This window comes from Aquila chrysaetos, chromosome 16 (assembly GCF_900496995.4).
Source record: "Aquila chrysaetos chrysaetos chromosome 16, bAquChr1.4, whole genome shotgun sequence".
Taxonomy (NCBI): domain Eukaryota; kingdom Metazoa; phylum Chordata; class Aves; order Accipitriformes; family Accipitridae; genus Aquila; species Aquila chrysaetos.
The window spans coordinates 18776834-18798327 of record NC_044019.1 but is presented as its reverse complement, the minus strand read 5'-3'; the positions used below and the strand labels follow the sequence as shown (position 1 = coordinate 18798327).

Genomic DNA, 21494 nt, shown 5'->3' with positions numbered 1-21494 from the left:
GCTGTGTCCTGTGGCTGAGTGAAAATGATACTTTTTTTTGTAGACTTATCTTTCCTTCTGGGAGAGTCTGCCCAATAGGTTTTGTAAGACAAAGGGTGCACATAATGCTCTGCTCAGCACTCTGCCTTTGCAAAGCAAGGCTAATCTGTTTTAAATAACAAAGGCCAGAAAACGCCTGACTGCAAAATTATTGCTTTGTCTCCTGTGGGCATGCTACAGAGTAAGTCACTGCTTGTGGGCCAGTATTGAAGATTAGGTAAAATGCAGCACTTCGCCTCCTGAGGCTGATACTGAAGTCCAGGGAGGGATTCCTCCATACTGACTGACTATGGGAAAGCCTTCAAGGTTCCTTATTCACTTAATTTGCAAAAAGCTGCAGTGTAACCAGAAAATTAGAAGTGTGTACTGCCTAGTAAATGTCACAGCTATAATGTGCAGCTGAAGTCGTGCTGGTGGCAAGCCAAGATTTGGGTTCTGTTCCATTTCCACCTATTTCTGTACTACACCTAGCTATGAAAAAGATTTTGTATTTACTCAAGCTTATAAAGTCAGTCCACATTAGGAAAAGTATATGACAGGAGTAAGAATAGCCTGCTAGCTAAAAACGAAGGTGATTGAGAGAACAATGACTCTATCAAGGGTACTGATTTTCAAGTCCTTGATTAGAGCCTGCTTTCCTTTATATATTTTATACTCAGTGGTGATGCTGCATTGTTGTGGCAAATAAAGCTTCCTGGTCTTGCAAAGCTATGAACAGCCACTTACACTGAGAACAAAGCTTTGATCTTCATGTTTTGATATTCACCTTCCACAATGTTACATTTTGGGAATAAAGAACTGTTTTGCACTATTTTTAGGTGGGCACAATTTCAGTAACGTAAATGTCTTGTTTTGAATTTAAAGTGCTCTTAGCTAGTGGTTGGTTTGATAGTTTTGTGCTTGCTACAAATCTCTCTATGTTAGGGGATGAACAATAAGAACGTGTGGCTTTGCACAAGCATGATAGAAAACCTGAATATGATTTTTTGACTTTATGAAGGGGAAAAAGTGTATTGATCAATACACAGCAAACCTAATACAAAGCAGAATAGTGCTCTATGCTATGTGTGTAGGTGCATCATATTGTTTATTCAAGGCAATGCAGTCATAGATAAACAATTTGAATAGATATTGGCAATATAATGTGGAAAATTCTAGGAATATATTGAGTCCATTCCTAAAATACAGCTGCAGTTTAAGTACTATGATGGACATGGCCATCAGATTATTTCTTTTTAATTCTTGTTCTTTATGAAAAACTGTAAGTATCAGCACTTTTCTTAGGTGTCCTCTCACTTCCATGCAGAGTTCATTTACACAAATGGATGTGGCATGCACAGTCCTGTAATGCCATGGAACCAGCTGCAAAAGCATCTACACCTGGTGGCTATCTGAGAGTCTTTACAATGAGGGGTGTATTTAAGGAGTCTTTGTACTTGACCATCTTGTCCTTTCCTCCATATCCTCAGAGAAGTAGGTCCACTGAGGTCATATGGGTTGTAACAGTCTTTAGGTTAGAGGACCCCTTGTGAAACAGCTCTGTTCTTCTTTGTTAGTCTAAGAGAGAACACATCTATCTCCTTTCCAAGGATGAACACTTAATGTGGCTAATAAAGTGCGCTTGCTTTTCATTTTCTGTTGCATTAACCATTCTAGTGTGCATGTTGCCCAGATCTGTTTGAGGTGACTATTTCGCAGAGTGGTTGGCTTATCATGTTGAGAAGCTGCCTGGGCTCGGTGCGGAAATGTCCCCCGGCACCTAGTTGGGAGCAGATTGTACCTCTAATGTCAGCAAAACAATAGAAGAGAAAGTCTCATTGGTTAGGTTTAAAAGAAAAACCCTGTTGTATTTTATTGTGAAGCAATTTGGGCCAACGAACATGACAGAAGTTGTACTCCCTCCCACACCACCGATGACTGGGTGCTGCTCCTTCCTCTGCTGGGCTCTGGTGCCATCCCTTGTCTGATGCAGCCTCCCCTCAGCTCAGTGCCCCAGGGCACTAGGTACTGGCCAAATGCAGAGAAAAGGAAAACTGGTGTTCTCTAGAGTTTGAAGTCTAAATAGACTGAAAAGAAGAAATAAGTGTGGTAATCCCATTTCACAGATGAGGAACTGATTATGGAGAAGTTAAGTAGCTTGCTCAGGATTTCACAGAAAGGGGTAGGCAGCATTGAGCTTTTAATGCAGATTTGATGATAGCCAGTTTAGCATCGTAACCACAGGAGCGTTACTCTGCATCACAGCAAAGACATTTCTGGATTTGTGGAGAGGTTTGGAAGAAAGGGAACTTAATAACACCAAGGGAATTCTGAGTGGTACCTTAACGTAAATAGAACATAGCAATGCTAATAAGGAATAGTAGTGAACAGTATTTTCAGTTAATATTAATAGTGAACAGTATACCTCAGCTCTACCTATTGGATTTTCTCATGCAATGGTCTTTAAACCAGAGAGATGATAGCTGTTTATTTAAAAGTTACCATATTTTAATTAGGAATGATTCTCCTTCAGTACTTTTACTGATCTTTGTTCTGCTGAGAAAAGAGCAGAAGTCCTGGAACTTTTTTTGGTATAGATAGAAAGAGTTGTTGTAGTTTACAAAGAAAAATGGAAAAAGGATAAATAATTCATTTTATTCTTACTTTTTTTTCTTGAAATATTGGTAAAGAAAGTTCATGGACAATACTTGGGCATATTTTTCTGGAAATATAAGATAGTTATCTTGTTTGTTGCTACAGTAACATAATATGCACTTATGTAGCTGTGGTACTTGATGATTGAGTGCTTTATTTTGTGGCACATTAAACAGTGGCAGGATTCTGATGTCAGTCATGTAGACTAAATAGTTACACCTGGAATTCTTTATTACTATATAATTTATGGTCCTTCTGCTTTTTGGTTGCCTCCATTTAGACTTGACTGTTTGAGAATTCTTAGTAGTTGCATCAAAAGGGAGTATTTCCATGTGTGAAGACTCCTGTTCTGCTGAAAGAACAGGTTTTTACATCTTGTCGAGCTGATACTTCTTGTTAACATCCAGTTCTTTCCTTTCCACAGAAGAACTCAAGGAGAAACTGAAGAAGTATGTTGATGAAGTGAACGCCCGTAAGCCTGGTTTCATCAAGGTTGTTCGACACAGCAAACAAGAGGGGCTGATTCGATCTCGAGTTAGTGGATGGAGAGTAGCCACAGCACCAGTAGTCGCTCTCTTTGATGCTCATGTGGAATTCAATGTGGGATGGTATGTGTCTCCTTGAATTTCTCTGACCAAGGGACCTTTTTCAAGCACTGTTTATAAACTACTGAATGGCATTTCTCTTGCATATAGAGGGTGAGTTAGCGTTCTGATCTTTTTCATGAGGATTCAGACACAATCATGGACACCAGCATGAAAAATATATTTGTGCTGTGTAACATAACTAACCTATAAAAACGGATCTAGATTATCTGTTCGTCTAATTACAATGTATTTAAACTATATTGGAAAACTGCATGTTAAAAACCTCCTCTGATAATGTAGTCCTTTGCCCATAGGGGCAAATTTACCTTCTTTTAATTAAAAATATTATGTTTCTTTTATGTTCTACAGTGTAAACAAAGCAGTGTCATTTTGGCACTGAGGTTGCTGCTCCGTGCAAAAGTAGCACATAAGTAAAACTATACATTTTAACTTGTTCAGTCTGGATTTAATATCTCTGTTGCTTCTTGAGTAAAAAGGTGGTAAAAAGGCAGGAGCTTCTGTCCCTAGGGTAGATCTATTATTAACTCTGAGGTTGATGTCCTTGATAATGTTGACAGCCTGAAGTTATTGTTATTTGGTAGCAAGGGTGTAAATGCTCTATGATATGCAGATACTTATTTCTTCCATTTACTAGCTAACATGAAAGTTAATAATAGGGCATCCTAGATAAAATATTGCAGTGTGTTATTTTGGGGCAGATCCTGCTCTGTCAAAACTCCGTCTCAAAGCCAAGGGAGTTCTGAATGAGTAACAGCTGTAGAGTTTGCCCCTTCTGAAATATACAGCATAAGCTGCTATTTATTTAATGAGTTGGACTAGATGACCTTTAAAGGCCCCTTCCAATCCAGACTATTCTATGATTCTATGATTTCCATAAGTGCTAAGCTTCCACTGATATAATCTTAACATTTTGTTTTTCTTTTTTTAGGGCTGAACCAGTGCTCACTAGGATAAAAGAAGACAGAAAAAGAGTCATTTCTCCATCATTTGATAACATTAAGTATGATAATTTTGAAATAGAGGAGTATCCCCTCTCAGCGCAGGGGTTTGACTGGGAGCTGTGGTGCCGATATCTGAACCCTCCTAAGTCATGGTGGAAACTGGAGAACACAACTGCTCCAATAAGGTAACATGCAACTGTGACCTAGATTAGTGTGTCACTGGCAATGCTTATCTAGATATGACAGATGGTGAGTGGTCTCAGCTATGTAACAGGTTTTACTGACTGTAATGTTAAATTAGTAAAATGTCCTTGAGCTGTCCTCTTCAGCTTTTGTCCTTGACCCCTACACAGTCATCAAGAAAACTGTTGTTTTCAGTAGATCTTTTTAATAAGTTTCCTTGTTATTAGCATGGGGCAAAACACACAGTTGAAGTGAAATGGTAGACTTGAATTCTCAGCAGCACTGCTTTCTCCAAATGTCTTTTCTGCTAATTTAGTGGTAATGGGCCAGAAACAGAATTTTCTTTACAAATGCATTATATAAACAGAACTGATCTGACAGTTATATTCTTTATAATACTGTCACATAGCTTTACAGCTGTGTTATGTCCTAGGAGTTAATGCTGGTCCATTGATCGTGTGTGAGCAAAGATTGTATTAGATCCTTGCTTTGGTGCAATCTAGCTCTGTACTTTCTTATCATGTCTAGAATGTTGTTAGGTTGGTACAGAACAATACCCTTATCTTGGGGAGGGGAGTAGGTGCCTCTGAATCCCCTCAGCAGTTCTGCTGAGATTCCAGGCCTTTTTTCTAGCTATGCATTCATACCAAGGAGGTCACTGGTACCTATACTCTAGCTCTCTGCAGAAAGAAAGCGTGAAGACTGTTTTCACTAGCTGCAAAAGTAGAACCTTAAATAGCAGTGGCAGCGCGAGGGGGTCATCACTACCAATCAGTTTCCATGCAGTCAGTGTAAGGGGTATCTTTCATCCAGTAGGTCTGTCTTTTCAGGCAGACAGCTTTTTTTCAGGAGTTGTCAGCTTAAACTCTCTGAACTGCCTGAACAGGACCTAGAACTGGAAAGTAGGAGATAAAAATTCACAGGTTTGCCACAGACATATGTAAAAAGGGGTGGTAATTTCCACATCATTAGAAATGGTTATCAGTGTTAATGAACTCTGATAACATTATGAAAATGCTTTGAAATATCCTACTAAGTCCAGGAGAGGCAAACCTTCTATATTAATTGTGGTGACTTTTTAAATTAAAAGTATTTAAACTCAGAATAAAGAGCAAACATACTTTTCCATTTTACTCCAAAACTCTGTTCTATGTGAGGATTGTGGAGTGAATGTCCTTTATGAATACTGGATGTTTAGGTTTGTTCCCTAGCCCTTTCCCTGGTGCCTTTTATTCAGTGCAGTACACTGCATGTGTGTGCTGGATAATTAAAAGAAAAAAAAAGCCACATGTATTGATTGATGGCTTCTATCATGCCTCCAATATGCTTCTAGAATTATAACAAAGGGAAGCAGGTACTCTGAAAAATACTTTAAAAACACCACCAGCAGCAAGGTACTTTGTCATAAAAGAAGCATAATTTTTGAAGTGAAGTTAACTGCTATTTTATTCATTAATAAATATATCAGAAACAGCCTTTCATTGTTATAAAGTGGGTACTGTAGCACTTCAAGTTAAAGGTATAAATGTATAGATTTCTGTAGAATTGTACAGTTTGTGATTAAGACATCCTATAATCTGTTTGAAAGCAGATGTCTACACTTACTGCAGCTTGAATGTTCCCAGTAAATACAGGATGATTTCCCCTGTACTGCTAATTAATATCCTGTTACCAGAGTTCCCGATACCAGCATAATGATCAGAAAAGACATTTTTATTTCTTGCCATTGTGGATTATAAGGTAGGAGAAAAATGAAAAGGCTAAATTACTCTCTATTCTCTTCCACTGCATCTTATAAAGGTAAAATTGTACTCTCTGTGCATGAACTCTTACCTTCTTAAGATTAGCTCTGCATAGTAAAAGTTGGTTAATTCAGGTCACGACATAAATAGAGCTTACTGATTTGGTAAAGATATGTGACTTGTTTAAATTTGGCTCAGGACAATGGACTAATGTTACAATATGCTGGTAAGGGCAGACATTTCTTGATTCTGTATTACAAAACCTTATCTGGATGTTCCTATTCAAGAAATAATCTCTTCTTTTACCTAAGCTTACAGACACAAGTTTTCTTAGCTGTAGATGAACCTAGCTTCTGGCTGAACACACAAAACTATGCATCATTGTGTATCCTTGTTAATTATTACAGACAAGAAGCCTGAGGACTTAGCAGGGACAGAGGCTAGAATGGCTGGTGCCTCAGAAACAAAGATGGGGCTCCTGGATCTAGTATTGTTAGCACTGAAATCCTACCTGTTCTGGTGAATATGTACGTCCAATAATTTTGAGTCTGTTTTCCTTCAATGGTGCTTATTTTACCATAGAATCAAGAACATTAGAAGACAAAGCTGAACAAATCTGTTTGAGAAACACCTCCGTAAGAATCTGTCTTGACGCACCATTTGACCCAGCAATTATAATCTATGTCTGAGTAATAAAATTGTCCATATTCTATCTGCTAATTTTGGTTGCTGCTGGTTTATTCTTCCAGAAGTCCTGCATTGATTGGATGCTTCATAGTAGATAGAGAATATTTCCAAGAGATTGGCTTACTGGATGAAGGCATGGAAGTATACGGAGGAGAAAATGTGGAGCTCGGAATCAGGGTAAGGAACATAACCAACCAACACTGGTGACTTATATTTAAAATACAGCTTGCTTCTTATTACGTGGGAAAAAAACCAGTCAAAAATGTATGGATGATGGCATGTAAAGGAGAGCCACAGCTCTGCAGTAGTATACATTGTTGTATTTGAGGAGGGAGGGGAAAAAAAAAAAAAGAGCAAAAGCTCCTATATCTTTTTAAAGAACTTATCTGGGACAAGGACAGAAATACAGAATTTGGTATTATTCTTTCGTTAAAGTAACAATGCTAGAATTTGGCAGAGATGATACCTAAAACTCCCTGCTTACTTGTGATCCTGGACTCAGTAAGGAGGATAGGTTCTCACAGGCATAATGGGAAAAGCCTTTCTAGATTTCTCAATTTATTTAAATTAGGAAAATCACTATGGAGCAAACTGGAATATATAGGCATTTATGCTGCCTTCCCTCTGGAGGGGAATTAAGATATTCATAAAGTGCATAAGTGCACATATTTTCTTTTTCCATCATACACTCTTCATCTGTTTACTATATGCAGTGTTGTGTGTGATTTGTGTACTTCCTTCTATATCTCTTCACAGCTAAATACCATTCTGAAAATACAGTGCTGTTCTGTTTGAGAATCTTTCAGGTTTTTAATACAAGAGAAATTCTTAGATAGGTGGTAATGAAAAATGGTATGATGTGCATTATAAAATTAAATTCTGAACTCTGCTATGAAATGTTAGTGGGAGCTTGTATTTTGTGCTTTTTAGTTGCCATAATAAAAGCATACTGTTATGCAGTAGCAAAAAAAGGAATTTATTTTAAAAATATAGGATTCTCTGCTAAGGCTGTGAGATATAACAAAAAAATACTCATTTTTACTTCTGGGTTCCTGAAATTCTTTTTCTCCCACCTGTCAGAGATGAAGTGTTATTGCAGCAAGACTGAAGCGCAGGTCCACTCTCAGTTACATTAGAGCACAGTTTTAAGGAAAGGGAGAGAGAAATGCAAGACTGCTTCTTTTAATAACACCATTCTCCTCACTTTGAGGGCCAGAGAGCTGCCTTCTGTTCCCGAAACCTGATTTTGCAGCTCAGTGTTGCGATGAGTTGAAAATTAGTGTCACTTTGATTTTTCTTTTCTTTTTCCAACTGACAAAACTATTGTCTCCCTGTGAGTGCGAGGAGTTTTATCTAGTTTTGCATCATGAGGTACATGCTGTCCAGTCTGCTATACTGAGCCTTGCAGAAGTTGATTGGGAAGAGTACTTTGATAGACAAGACCAGAGACACAAATCTCTGCATAATTGAGACTTTGGAGTAGACTGGATCACTGGAATAAGGCCCAACACTGCTCCGATTTCCTTATGGCTTTTTGTCTGTCTCCAGGGAAGCAGTGCCTGACCTACATAAAATACTTTCATCTGTAACAGATTGTAGTGTGCAAGGTAGCATAATGTATGCTGCCTCATCTAACTTTATCCTGACTTGGATCTATGTTCCTGGCTATATCAAAACAAATTACTGTGCTGTAATGAACAGATTTTTCAGCAGTTTATTACCAAGTCTTCTCACAATTCTCAGCATATCCCAGAAATACCAGGATGAATATAAATGTACAGTGCAATACTAGAGCTTCTGGGAAGCACATTATTATTTCTACAGATGTTAAGCTTGAAAAGCAAGCTCCTTCCCTCAGCCACCTGCTTCTGGCACACACCTGGGGCCATACACCGTGTCTTGGCAAAATACAGGTGGCTGCTTCAAATGTGCTCTCATGTAATGGTGAGCAGCCATGTTATTCAGGTGCATCCTAAGCACTTGTCTGTAGAGGTGCAGCTCCAGGGGCTGCCTCTCATTTCCTTTAGATAGGGCTACATGGAAAACCGTGGTCGCCAGGTGATTTCAGGCTAGATGGTCCGTCTCTGCTGCTGAACTATATTTTCATCTCTGCAGCACCAAAGTAACCTCTAGATTACTTGTGTTGCTTTCAACTGCAAGGCCTATGATGAATCACTTAATAAAGACAGTAATTGTTCTACAAAAACTACATTATAATTACAGTATTAGTGCAATAAATAACGTTTCCAGTTTAAAATGGTGCTTTCCAATCCATGACTACAGATTGCTCACTGTGCTTCGTCTTTCATTGCCATTTTCCTTTTTTAAGAAGTATCTAGCTTCATCGAGTATTCTGCTGTGTGTTATGCATTATCATGTAGGGGTGGAGAAGCAGACACCGTGTGCCCAAACTGGCCTGGTATTCAGGCTAGCCAGGAAGTAGGATGTTGTGTATCACTGTCTCTGATAGGATGGAGTTGATACCTAGTGAAAATTCCCTAATTTTTTTCATGGCTTAAATTTCTAAGCAAATTTCACACAGCCCATTTCCATTCTTTGTAGTATTTCGGCACTGGAAGTCAGTGCTTTCATTGGGAAATTTTGTTCATAAGCACATAAGAGCAAACGTTTACAGGAACAGGAGAGGTTACTTTCAACTATAGAAATAGCACCAAGAGTTAGGATCATTTGAGTTACCTGTTTATGTTCAACATGCGAAGTAGAGCATGGTCCCCTGTCCTTATATTACTAATTTTGTTCCAGAGGATGTGAAACTACTGTGAGCCAAACTCATATGCAGACCCACTGCAGCATCATTTGATGACAGAACTGGGTAAATCGCTGTCTCTGTGTCTGTGCACAGAGTCAAAGCCTCGTTCTCCATTTGCTTTGTTACCAGCTGCATCTTCAGTGATGTGACATAAGATTTAATCTCCCAGCTGAGATGCTTCTGGGAAGCAAAGTCTGCCTATTTAGGGTTTCTTTTCCTTATAAAGGAGAAACCATTACTGTGTCTTCCAAAATCTTGAAATGGTTTGCTTTCAGCTGAACTGATGGGGTTTTCACTGTGCAGGGATGGGAATTAGACCCTGATGAAATGGAGGCTTATCCCAGTATCCTCTCCCAGGAGGTATTTTTGTCACCTCATTATCTGCACAAATATCTAGTTCTTTGTGTTACATGAGTACAAGAAAATCCCCAACTATTGGAAACTGTATCTGAAGCATCCATTGTTGGTAAACCATAAAAGCTACAGAAAACAGGTCTTTGATTGAAGGATTATTCTCTTGACTGGATGAATTAGCATCTCTACTCAGCTCTATTAATCTCTAATTTGGTGTATTATTTTAACTTCTAAGATTTTTACCCTTGTCTGTGGCTTTTTAATAACATTTGTAAAATATTAAACATATATTATTAAGTAAATACTAATAGAGTTCTGTTGCCTTGAGCTAGAAACTGACAGATGAGTTCAAAATATGAATGCATTTTGAATCTTTGAAGCAATGCTGTATTTTTTCCTCAAGCAAGTATTTTCTTGCAAAGCTACTTGGTTGCCCCATAAGAAACTAAAGGCAGGCTGGTTGATGCAACATTTGACAGCATCCTTTTTGAGCAGCGTGGTCACTTTATCTGGGATTTTTGAAAGATTCATTTACTGTGCCCCAGAATCATATTCTTAAATTCACGTTAGGATGAGTAATGCTTCTTTTTGGTTTATGTTCAGTCATTCCCAATTGAATGGACTTAAGTGTGCTTTTAAGGGACCAGATTGCATTTGGAGGGCAACCTGGAATCTTCTTGCTTGTCCAAGAAACCAAACAGGAACTGTGTTGGTAACTGCCTTATAGCAGACACAAAATGTAAGGCTGGTGTTTCTCACCATTACTTGGGCTCTGCTTCTGGGTTGTGCTTGCATAAGCAGTACTTGTAGTTATGGAAGCCCCTACCAATCCATTGCAATGAATTAGATCCTGCATTAGATGGTTCAAGTCTGGTTTTCAGTAGGCTCCTTAAAGGCCTATTCCAATTCCTACTGAAGTCAGCAGAAGATTTTCTAGCAAGGGCAAGCCTGTAGCAATCATTTTGTCTTTTAAAGCAGCCTACATGTTTGATAAAGCTTCCAAATATCTGTTACAACAAAGTTGTTTGTACAACTTTTAGGGATGCCTGAATAAATATTCAGTGATTTGCTTCAGGTCACAGACTAAGTCATCATCAGAGTCAAAGGAATGTAAGCCCAGGCTTTGACTTAGAGTAATTATGTAAGTCACAAAGACTTTGTGCTTGCAGATGAATTCGTGTTCACAGGGTTATAATGGCCCTGTTAAATGGGTAAGAGGAAATTTTGTTAGAAGGTAATAGCTCTTTAACAGAAAAGGAATGGAGCTTGCTCCCACTAAACGATATATCAAGACTTGACATCAGCTGACCCAGGAGGAAAATTGCATTTATAGTTCAGACTGAGTATGGCACACTACTTTTATAGTAGTAAAATTAGTTGTATTTGCAATAAAATAACATTATAATAAATATATCTGCTTCATTTCTTGTTAGTCTGGTGGTTTGTCTATAGAACTTACATGAAGCTGATGCTGATGCTTTTTCTGTTGGTGGAGAACTAGAGGAATGCAGTTTATGAAAAGAGATGCAGAAATGAGTTATTTGATCAGAAGATTGTCCATACAATAGGGTCCCTCTGTTGCAAAGCAAGCAGATGTGAAGTCTGTCATGCCTCTCCCTGATCTATTTTGTCTTAAATTCCAGAGGTTACTTCCTTTGTTTGTTTGTTTGTTTTGGGGGGAGTGGTTTGGGGTTTTTTTTGAAGGTGCTTCTGGCTCTATTTTTTTTTTTTTTTTTCTTTTTTAACCTCCCCCCACCCCAACTTCTGGGATCATGATTCTTCATTGCTGACTAGTTGACCCAGTCTCTCCCATATGGTGCATAGAAGCATACTGCTGGCTTACAAGTCCAGTGACTTCCAATCCAAAGTATTTGTGTATCCCAACTGTTTCTTACCTGAGATGTCTTTCTTATAATAAGCCCTTGCAAGAGTGTTCTTTTTGGTAATTATGAGCAAGTGCAGATATTTACATTTGCCCCCAAATCTCCATATTTATCTGGAAACATTTTGGACTTTTTCCTCTTTCCCTAGAAGTTTCCAGCAATTTTACCTGTTTCTAATACAGGCCATTAATTATATGAAATCGTGAATATATTACATGTAAATAGATGTCTGTTTTTATTAAGGAAAGTCTTTGCACAGTGTACAAGCTAGGGTGTAGTTTCACAACACACAGGCTTAAACAGCTACTTTGGTTTACATTTTCTCCTCCTCCTCCTTGCCATCCTCTTGTTCTCGCTCTTGCAGCACACCAGTGCGTTGGCTCTGCCAGCACAGTTGTCTGAATGGCTGCCCCGTACCCACTGTCTCTGAACACCTCCAGTTTAGAAGTAAACCTTTATATTGTAATTTTTTTCAAACTGTAGGGTTAATTTTAATGTTAATCAGTTTGTGATTTACCATGCTGTGTCACAAACTGTTGTGTTAGGAAAATTGACAGGCTGGTGTGCCAAGAGGTAGAAATGACTGGAAGGGAACAAAGTGAGTGAGGGGATTTTTCACTGAGCTGCTATATTGTGGAACTGTTTGCACAGAGACTGAGCAGTGGGATGTGTCGTCTGTGCATAGTGTCCCTTTTTGTCCTTGCTGCTGGGTCCCCTTTCATGGCACTCCACTGAGCAATGTAGATCTTCCCTAAATTCCCTTCAGGAAAAGGAATCTAGACATCCCCCATTCTTGCACTTACAGCTTCCGTCACTTGCTGTGGTCTTAAAGCCATGTTCTTAACTTGATTTTAATATAGTAGGCCATAGCCCTTCCCACTAGGGAATGATTTGCTGTAAAGAAAAAAATCCTTAGTGTATGATCACAGGTGCTGTTCAACAGTATTAGGTTGATGATGTGCGAAGGGGAAGGGCTGAGAAGTATAAAAATAAGAATATTCTTTTTTGCTACTTTTAGATAACATTTAAATACTGATTTTTAAGATAGTGATTTCTCTTTAACTTTACATTAAAGCTTTAAATAGAGAGATGTCTATTTTATTTTTATCCATTTTGTGAATTAAGAGGAGATCATTTCTAGACTGAACCCTGCAAGAAAAATTTGTAAAGATTGACCAAATGTTACTTCTTACACGATGTAGATAATGCTTTTCATAGCCCACACTTTCATCAAGATAAAAATAATTCCTTGGCAGTGCAAGTATGGTGTAAGTACTTGCCTAGCACCCTGTGTAACCAGTAGTGGCTTCTCAGTGTGGGCCAGAATCGTTGCTAAGGTTAATTTTGTTTTGGAAGGTACCTCACTGTTTTAACAACCTGAATCCCAAGATGACACAGACTAAAATTCTCTATTTACAGGGTCGTAATTCCAACAGGAAAAAATCGCAGCCTCTATTGAGAATAAAATAAGGAATTGTCATGCCTCCAAATGGGTGTCAGTCATGACATCAACAGAAACTAGCTTTCTGTGGCTTGTTCTAGTTTTGTGTCAAATATACAGTGGAATAATTGGTTCCCCCCCCCCGTTTTGCCCATGAATGCCTCAGCAGGTAACCTGCAGCTACAGCATGTGTAATTATACATACAGACAACATTACCAGTGAATCATTTTTGTGTTTTTGCTCTTTCTGGGGAGAGAACATTTTATTAGCTGCTCCCACAGGAAAGCAAATGATTGATACAGCACCAGCTAACATGTGGCATCGCTATACCTACAAGGAAGGAGGACGAGGCACTTGGAGATTTCTCTCAGGTGTTTTTTCACCAGTTGTGCCTGTGAGATTGCACATTACCAACTGGGCAGTAATATAGACATCTTGATGGTTTATGAGAGGAAACTGTTGTTTATAGTGGTATGGAAAGAAGTAAAACAGTTTAATTCAATATGCCCTTACAAATCAGTGGACTCAGGTGAGATGCAAACTAATTAGTGCATTATCATAAGATAGCCTCATGTTTAATATCTTTCTGCATTTTAAGCCACGGCATGGTGGCAATGCCATTGCAGCTTCTGGTATTACAATTCTTCGTGGCCTAGTCTGTGAAGATTCCACATTTAACGTGATACTGACATGAGATCTCTCTAGAATTTCATTTCATGGAGAGTTTTTAGTACTGCAAGACTGATTTAGTAATCTAACAAAGATTAGAGGAAGACCAATGTGGGAGACCAAGGGATTGTGGTGGTGTAACAGAACTGAGTAGATGACTGGCTTGGATTCACCAGGATGGATCCAGCATATTTGGGTCAAAGCTGCAAAGGCCAGACACCTTTACATGTGTCACAGCACCTTGTGTCGTAAGTCAAGCAAGTGGGGCAGAAGACCAGCTTGGCCTAACCTTGGCTCAGGGAACTCCTCATGGAGCTCAAGAGGAAAAAGATATTGTATGATCTTGGGAAGCAAGGTCAGGCTTCACAGGAAGATTACAGAGCTGTGGTTCGCATATGCAGGGAGAAGACATGACAGGCCAAAGGTCAGTTAGAGTTGAAACTGGCCAGTGTTGTGTCAGATAACAAGGGCTTTTTTAAGTACATTAATAGCAAGAGGAGGTCTGAAGAAAACATTGGACCGGTACTTGTTGAAGACGGTCATCAGAGTAATAGGGATGAAGAAGCAGAGGCATTCAATGTTTTTTTTTTTCCTCATTCTTTAATAATATTGGTAGACCTTGGGCTACCCTGTCCCCTGAGTGTGTGAACAGTAACTTTCCATTTGTGGACACTGACATTGTAAGGGACCAGCTGTATCAGCTGAATGTTCACAAATCCATGGGCGCTGATGGGATTCATCCAAGAGTACTGAAGGATCTAGCTGATGTTATGGCAGGACCCCGCTTGATCATCTACCAAAGGTCTTGGGAGGTCCCTGCTGGCTGGAAGCTAGCCAATGTTATTCCAATTTAGAAGAAAGGTGTGAGGGAAGACCCAGGAACTACAGACCTGTTAGTCTAACCTCAGTTCTTGGATAATTGTGGAGAAGATTATACTGCATGATATTGAAAGGCATTTAAAGAATAATGGAATCATCAGGCATAGTCAACATGGGTTCACAAAGGGAAAGTCCTTGGGTAAAAGGAAGGCGGTGGATGTAGTTTTTCTGGATTTTAATAAGGCTTTTGATACTCTCCCTCACCACATCCTTCTGGACAAGTTGTCCAGCTGTGGGATGAGCAGGTTCATGGTGCGCTGGGTGAAGAACTGGCTGAAGGGCAGAGCTTAAAGGGTTGTAGTGAATGGGGCTACACATATGGCTGGCGACCAGTCACCAGCAGTGTTCCTCAGGGTTCAATTCTAGGGCCAGTATGAATGATCTGGATGCAGGAGTTGAAAGCACCATTAGGAAGTGTCGTGGTTTAACCCCAGCCAGCAACTAAGCACCATGCAGCTGCTCACTCACTCCCCCCCACCCAGTGGGATGGGGGAGAAAATCGAGAAAAGTAGTAAAACTTGTGGGTTGAGATAAGAACGGTTTAATAGAACAGAAAAGAAGAAACTAATAATAATGATAACACTAATAAAATGACAACAGCAATAATGAAAGGATTGGAATGTACAAATGATGCGCAGTGCAATTGCTCACCACCCGCCGACCGGCACCCAGCCAGTCCCCGAGCGGCGATTCCCCACCCCCACTTCCCAGTTCCTATACTGGATGGGACGTCCCATGGTATGGAATACCCCGTTGGCCAGTTTGGGTCAGCTGTCCTGGCTGTGTCCCCTCCCAACTTCTTGTGCCCCTCCAGCTTTCTTGCTGGCTGGGCATGAGAAGCTGAAAAATCCTTGACTTTAGACTAAACACTACTTAGCAACAACTGCAAACATCAGTGTTATCAACATTCTTCTCATATTGAACTCAAAACATAGCACCGTGCCAGCTACCAGGAAGACAGGTAACTCTATTTTGCTGATAATACCATACTGGGAGGTGCTGTTGACTCTCTTGAGGGACAAGATGCCTTGCAGAGGCATCTAGATAGACTGGAGCATTGGGCAATGATTAAGGGGATGAAATTTAACAATTCTGAATGCCAGATCCCACACCTAGGATGGAGTAATGCTGGGCACAAGTGTAAACTGGGAGAGGAGTGGCTGGAGAGCAGCCCTCCAGAAAGAGGTCTGGGTGTGCTGGTTGACGGCAGGCTCAATAGGAGTCAGCAGCGCGTGCCCCGGCAGCCGAGAGGGCAACCCGCGCCCTGGGGTGCGTCAAACACGGGCTAACCAGCCGGTCAAAAGAGGGGACTGTCCCCCTGAATTTAGTGCTGGTGCAGCCTCCGCTTGAGTACTGTGTGCAGTTCTGGGCCCCACAACTTCACAAGGACGTGAGGGTCCTTGAATGCGTCCAGAGGAGGGCAACAAAGCTGGTGCCAGGGCTGGAAGGCATGTCCTGTGAGGAGCGGCTGAGGACTTTGGGTTTGTCTAGTTTGGAGAAAAGGAGGCTGAGGGGCGACCCCGTCGCTCTCTACAGCTTCCTCAGGAGGTGGAGAGGGAGGTGCTGAGCTCTTCTCCCTGGGATCCAGGGATAGGACGCATGGGAGTAGTTCCAAGCTGCGCCAGGGCAGGTTTACGCTGGGCATTAGGAAGCATTTCTTTACCGCGAGGGTGGTCAAACCCTGGGACAGGCTTCCTAGAGATGGTCGGTGCCCCAGGCCTGTCAGTGTTTAAGTGGCATTTGGACAATGCCCTTAACAACATGCTTTAACTTTTGGTCAGTCCTGAACTGGTCAGGCAGTTGGACTAGATGGTCATTGTAGGTCCCTTCCAACTGAAAATATTCTATTCTATTCTATTCTATTCTATTCTTAGCTTGGTATTCTGGTACTGATCAAGTCTTTAGGATTAGTGCAAGATTAACAAAACTGATCAAGCTAAGTACAGCTGTGGTAAGGGAGAGAGGTAAAAATGTAAAAGATGGGCAGTACAGTAAGTTGCTCCATGAATACTAAACCAGTAGTGATCTGGTTATTCAGTTTGCTGCTTTTTTGCCTTTTAAGATGAAAAGTGATTTCTTTTACTTCCTATTCATGACTTAAACTTGGCAACGTAGTGATTTATGTGTCAGTTATTTGCTGTGCCTAGCAATGAGATAGACACATTTGAAAGAGAACTGAATGAAGCTGTATCCCTTCAGTGACCCTTGAAGCATGTTATCTCCTAGTAATTCAAGGCATAGAGTAGTTCCTGAAATGGTAAACCAGCAACACAACATACGTAGTTTTACAATACATTGTAAAAGTTTCACAGCTCATGAAGATATGTGCAAAATTAATCCCTGCAGAACAAAACAATTTTAAAAGTATATAATGAAGCAATTACCTAAAAGAGGAAGGAAACTACTGACAGTTCAATAAGAGAAGAATCTTTACATGTATTACTTTTTCAATGAGAGTGTTTTATAAAGGCACAATTAATGTAAAATGAGGCCTATGAGGCAATTAATGGTGACATCAAAAGTAAGATTTTAAGGGATAATATACATTTTAAAAATTGAGAACAGCTCTAGTTATGTTAAAGCCTTTATTTCCTTTAAAAAAGTCTTTTAGATTGTCCATATGATAGGGTCCCTCTGTTGCAAAGCAAGCAGATGTGAAGTCTGTCATGCCTGTGTGTTTTTGTAGGTTGCTTACAGTTTCATGTTAAGATCATCAGCTTGGTTATGGAAAAAAGCTATTCTCGCACACAAATAGGTAAGTTTACCTGAAAGTATGACAGGCTTGTATGATGATGGTAAGTAGAATAGTCTTCAAAAACCTCACAAAGTTTCAGTAAAATGGATAAGTAATTGTAAAAATCTCTCTCTCCAGTCTCTGATTTCTCTATGCATACTGTTCTGAGCTGTGACTATAGGCAGTCACCTCTTGACACGAAGTTACACCGTGACTTCCCACTCTGCAGGGGTACACGCCAATGACATGATTCTTTTTTCCAGCCCATTCAGCATCTAGAAGCAGGGAGTAAACCAGAATCATAGCTTCTGTAAGCAGTGTATTTTCCTTCTCTTCCTGTCCACCTATATTCTCATTTTTCTAATCTTGAGTTTTTGTGACTCAGGCCAGGATTCTGTGTTTAATTCTACTGTTTGGGCAGACTTCTTTGGTGAGAGGAAGCTATTTGAGACCAATGGAATAAGCAAAGCTGTGCATGGCTTCTTGCTGAATTTGGGGAAAGTCAGCCAAATCCATCAGTACTTGTTTTCACTACTGCAATTATTTAGTGAAGATTATCTGACTTCAGTGGAGATACGACCTAAATAAAGTTTAATGTATTTCATCCAGTCAGTATAGTTTCTAGGTTTACAGAGACAGATACCCAAATGTACATGACAATCCAAAAACTTACAGGGTGCAATCCAAAAGCCACAGATTGCTACTGGAAACATGAACATTGATGTCAGTGATCGTTGTATCTGACCATTCTCTCTGTCATTTCTGCAGTCACCTGTCAAGATACCACAATAAAAATGCAGACCCAAAATGATCACAGACTTAGCTCATGGTATTGAATAAAAATAGTTTATTCATACTTGCCTGTAAAGCAGCAAGCTCATTAGTGGTTATCAGTAAACAATTAATGGTAATGACAAAGGTTAGCAAGATTCTCAAATATTTTTTGCATTAAATTGTTCCCCAAAATATTTTTTAAATATACTGGTGACTATTTGTTTGTATCCACAGTAGTAATTAATTCACACTGACTATTTTTTTAATCTTCAGGGCATCTTTAATGAGTTCTTCTAATTTTGTCATTTGCAGACTTCACAGAAGCTAGAAATTGCTTCAGCTTTTTGAGAAATCACTTAATTATTAAAAAGTTTTGTTTGCAGTCCAAATGATATGATGGTTTCAAACAAGGTCACATCAGTTCTTGGAGAAACTGCATGATCTATGTAAATTTAATGAATGCAGTACGTGCTAATAAACTGCTCAGCATCGTGTAAGGTTTATTTTTTTATTAGATTAAGCTTCCATGACATGAAAAGAACACTCAGTGATTAAAGAGATAAAAAGAAACACTTTTAATGTTATATCATTTTATAATGAAGTATAAATTAAATATTTGAGAGAGGCATCAGCTTCAGAGTTTTATTTGTTTTGATTAAATATGCAAATTCAAATATGTTTAAATGCAACTGAAAAGTATTTACTAAAGGATGTGGATTTAAAAATAAAACTAAATAGACACAGAGCCCCTTTGTCTAGTGAAACAGATTTTCCAGATGTGAATGGAATTTGCTCTAAAAAAATGATAACCAGATTGATAGACATTTCTAAGGATGTGTGCGTCACCCGTCTCTGCTGCACACTGAAGGTGTGCAAATGCTGTCACTACTGCCTTCATTTTGGCGGGAACGAGTGAGCGATGATAGCATAGCGGTAATAGGGCTTACGCCTTTGCAAAATGCTTAAGGAAGCCATTTGGTGTGTTAATGCTTCTGTAGCCACCTCACTTGTGCCATCCCGCTGGACTCTCCAGTACTTTGGTCCTTTACTCCTTTAACAGAGGGGAAGTTGCAGCTGATCTGTTGTGCCACCGCCTCTGTTCTCTCTGCAGTTTTACGTGTCCTCTGCTTTCCTGGCTCTTCCAATGTGAAGAACATGTTTTCTATTTGCTCTGTGGGGCTACTTTAACGTTAGCAAACATAAATTCACACAGATGTAGGGCCACAATTATAGCTTATGCGTAAATGTACCTTCAGTAAATTAACAGTAAGAAGTGCTTAGAGCTTGGACAAATTCTCCACATAAGTCACAACAACTGAAGATTCAAAAGGAAGATCCACCCCCCCCCCCTTTTTTTTTTCCCCCAAATAGATTCTCCGTATTCATTTAGTGTTCCTATCTTCTCCCACTTGCTTTGCTTAGTTTAGGTCACAGGCTTTGCTGATTGTAGTCTTTCAGCTTTGTAAGTGTTAGAAGTCGCCTTGGCACTGCTACTGTCCCTTTACACCTTGAATTTTTTTATGGAATTTTACTACCTTTTGCTAGGGTTGAAGGAACTCTTTCAGGAAGAGGAAGCCCTCTAAGCCCTTCTTGGGACTATAGCAAATGTATGAACCTCCTCAGGAAATTCCAGAATAAAGAGCCTTTCTAAGGTCCTCTTGGAAGGGAGCATTGAAAACACACTGAAGTAGATTCTGAGAGCTCTTTGGAAGGGAAACTCCAGTTGGTGTGTTCTTTTTTTAGAAGACTGTTTTTGCAAAGTGAATGAGCAGGACCAGAACCTCAAGAAATTCCTCCAAAGAAAAGCAAACTTTCTGCATTGCTGGGGCTCCAGCAGTCATGCTAAATATTCCCAAAGATAAGCAGTCCCTCACACCTGAAAACCTTCTAAGGTCTTTGCTTTAAGGCAAAGCCTGAGACCCATTGGTACAGTTTTGCAACTGATACTTTTACAGAATGAAATGTGAATTGCTATTTATTGTATCACAATGATGGAAGCATATGTTATTTTTGATAAGTGTATATGTACGTTTAGGGATTTGGCAGGAAATTGAGACTATTGCTAGCAGTTTCCACCTCTTGCTACCATAGGTAAAACATCTTCATGGGCAACAGGAAAAGGTGCTGCATTTCCTTTTAACCATAGTTTAGGAAATTCATCAAGTTTCTTCCTTGCAATTTGTATGAGTGGGTTTGTCATTAAGTATTACTGATTGCAGCAACAGTATGCTCAGAGAGATAACATTTTACTTCAAACCATTCTATTTACCTTTAGACTTACTGCTAAAGTAATGGGTGATAATTTGGAAGAGCTTCACTGATTTTAAACCTTTGTATTTATTTATAGCCATCACATAAAATAACAGTGCTGGAGAACTAGAAAGGTGCTATTCAGTATGGATGAAGCCTGAATAAAGATTACTAATGACAGCAAAAAAATAGCTGTGAAATTCACAGGGAAAATGTGTGAAGCTGTGAGGAATTGACCCCTCAATTGCTATTCCTATTTCTTAACTATAAAGACAATCTCTTGTCTGCAGGAATTTTATTAGACGAAGAACAGACCACTCTAAAAGGCTTCGCAGCTTCTCTTGGAGTTGAGTCTTTAAGAAAATATATTTCTTAGTATTAAAATATTAATTAAAAAAAAACCCAAACTAAAAATTGTCTTTGACCAAAAGGTGTTGGTTCAGAGTAATTAATGAGTCTCTCCTATGCACTTTTGATGTGAGATTTATACCTTTTCAAGATGTCTTGAAAAACCATCCAACCATCCACAATGGCTCCCAGCACAATGGTTGGAGTACCATGGATTTGTTTACACGAGTAAAGGAGATGGGGGGAGGTGGGAGTGGTCAGATTCAAGAGGACGGTTGGTCTAAGAAGGAAAGAAAGAAAGAATGGATGGGTGTTCTTGACCTAGCTGCAAGAAATTTCCTTATTTCAAATATAATCAGGGAAGAATGAAAAAAACCTAACACGTTCTGTAGCAGTCAGTTAATCATTATATTGTTTAGTATTCACATAATCCTCTTCAGTATAGCGTTTAATATTTAGTGTATGACTAGCAAAGCCCTTCATTCCTTGGATGGAGATTTTGTACATGTTTTGGGGAGTTGGGAATCCAGAATCCCTTCAGATTTCAGGAGAGTTTC

The 21494-nt window shown here is 39.5% G+C and overlaps 1 protein-coding gene across 5 annotated transcripts in view; it reads left to right on the top strand.

The window, feature by feature from the left end:
* The window catches only part of GALNT18 (polypeptide N-acetylgalactosaminyltransferase 18), a 253560-nt gene that overhangs the window by 166727 nt on the left and 65339 nt on the right, over positions 1–21494 (top strand). For all 5 annotated transcript variants that reach the window (XM_030039346.1, XM_030039343.1, XM_030039347.1 and 2 more), the window contains 3 exons: positions 3098–3281; positions 4210–4407; positions 6897–7011. In XM_030039346.1, the coding sequence (XP_029895206.1) occupies positions 3098–3281; positions 4210–4407; positions 6897–7011 (497 nt within the window). The remainder of the gene's footprint in view (positions 1–3097; positions 3282–4209; positions 4408–6896; positions 7012–21494) is intronic.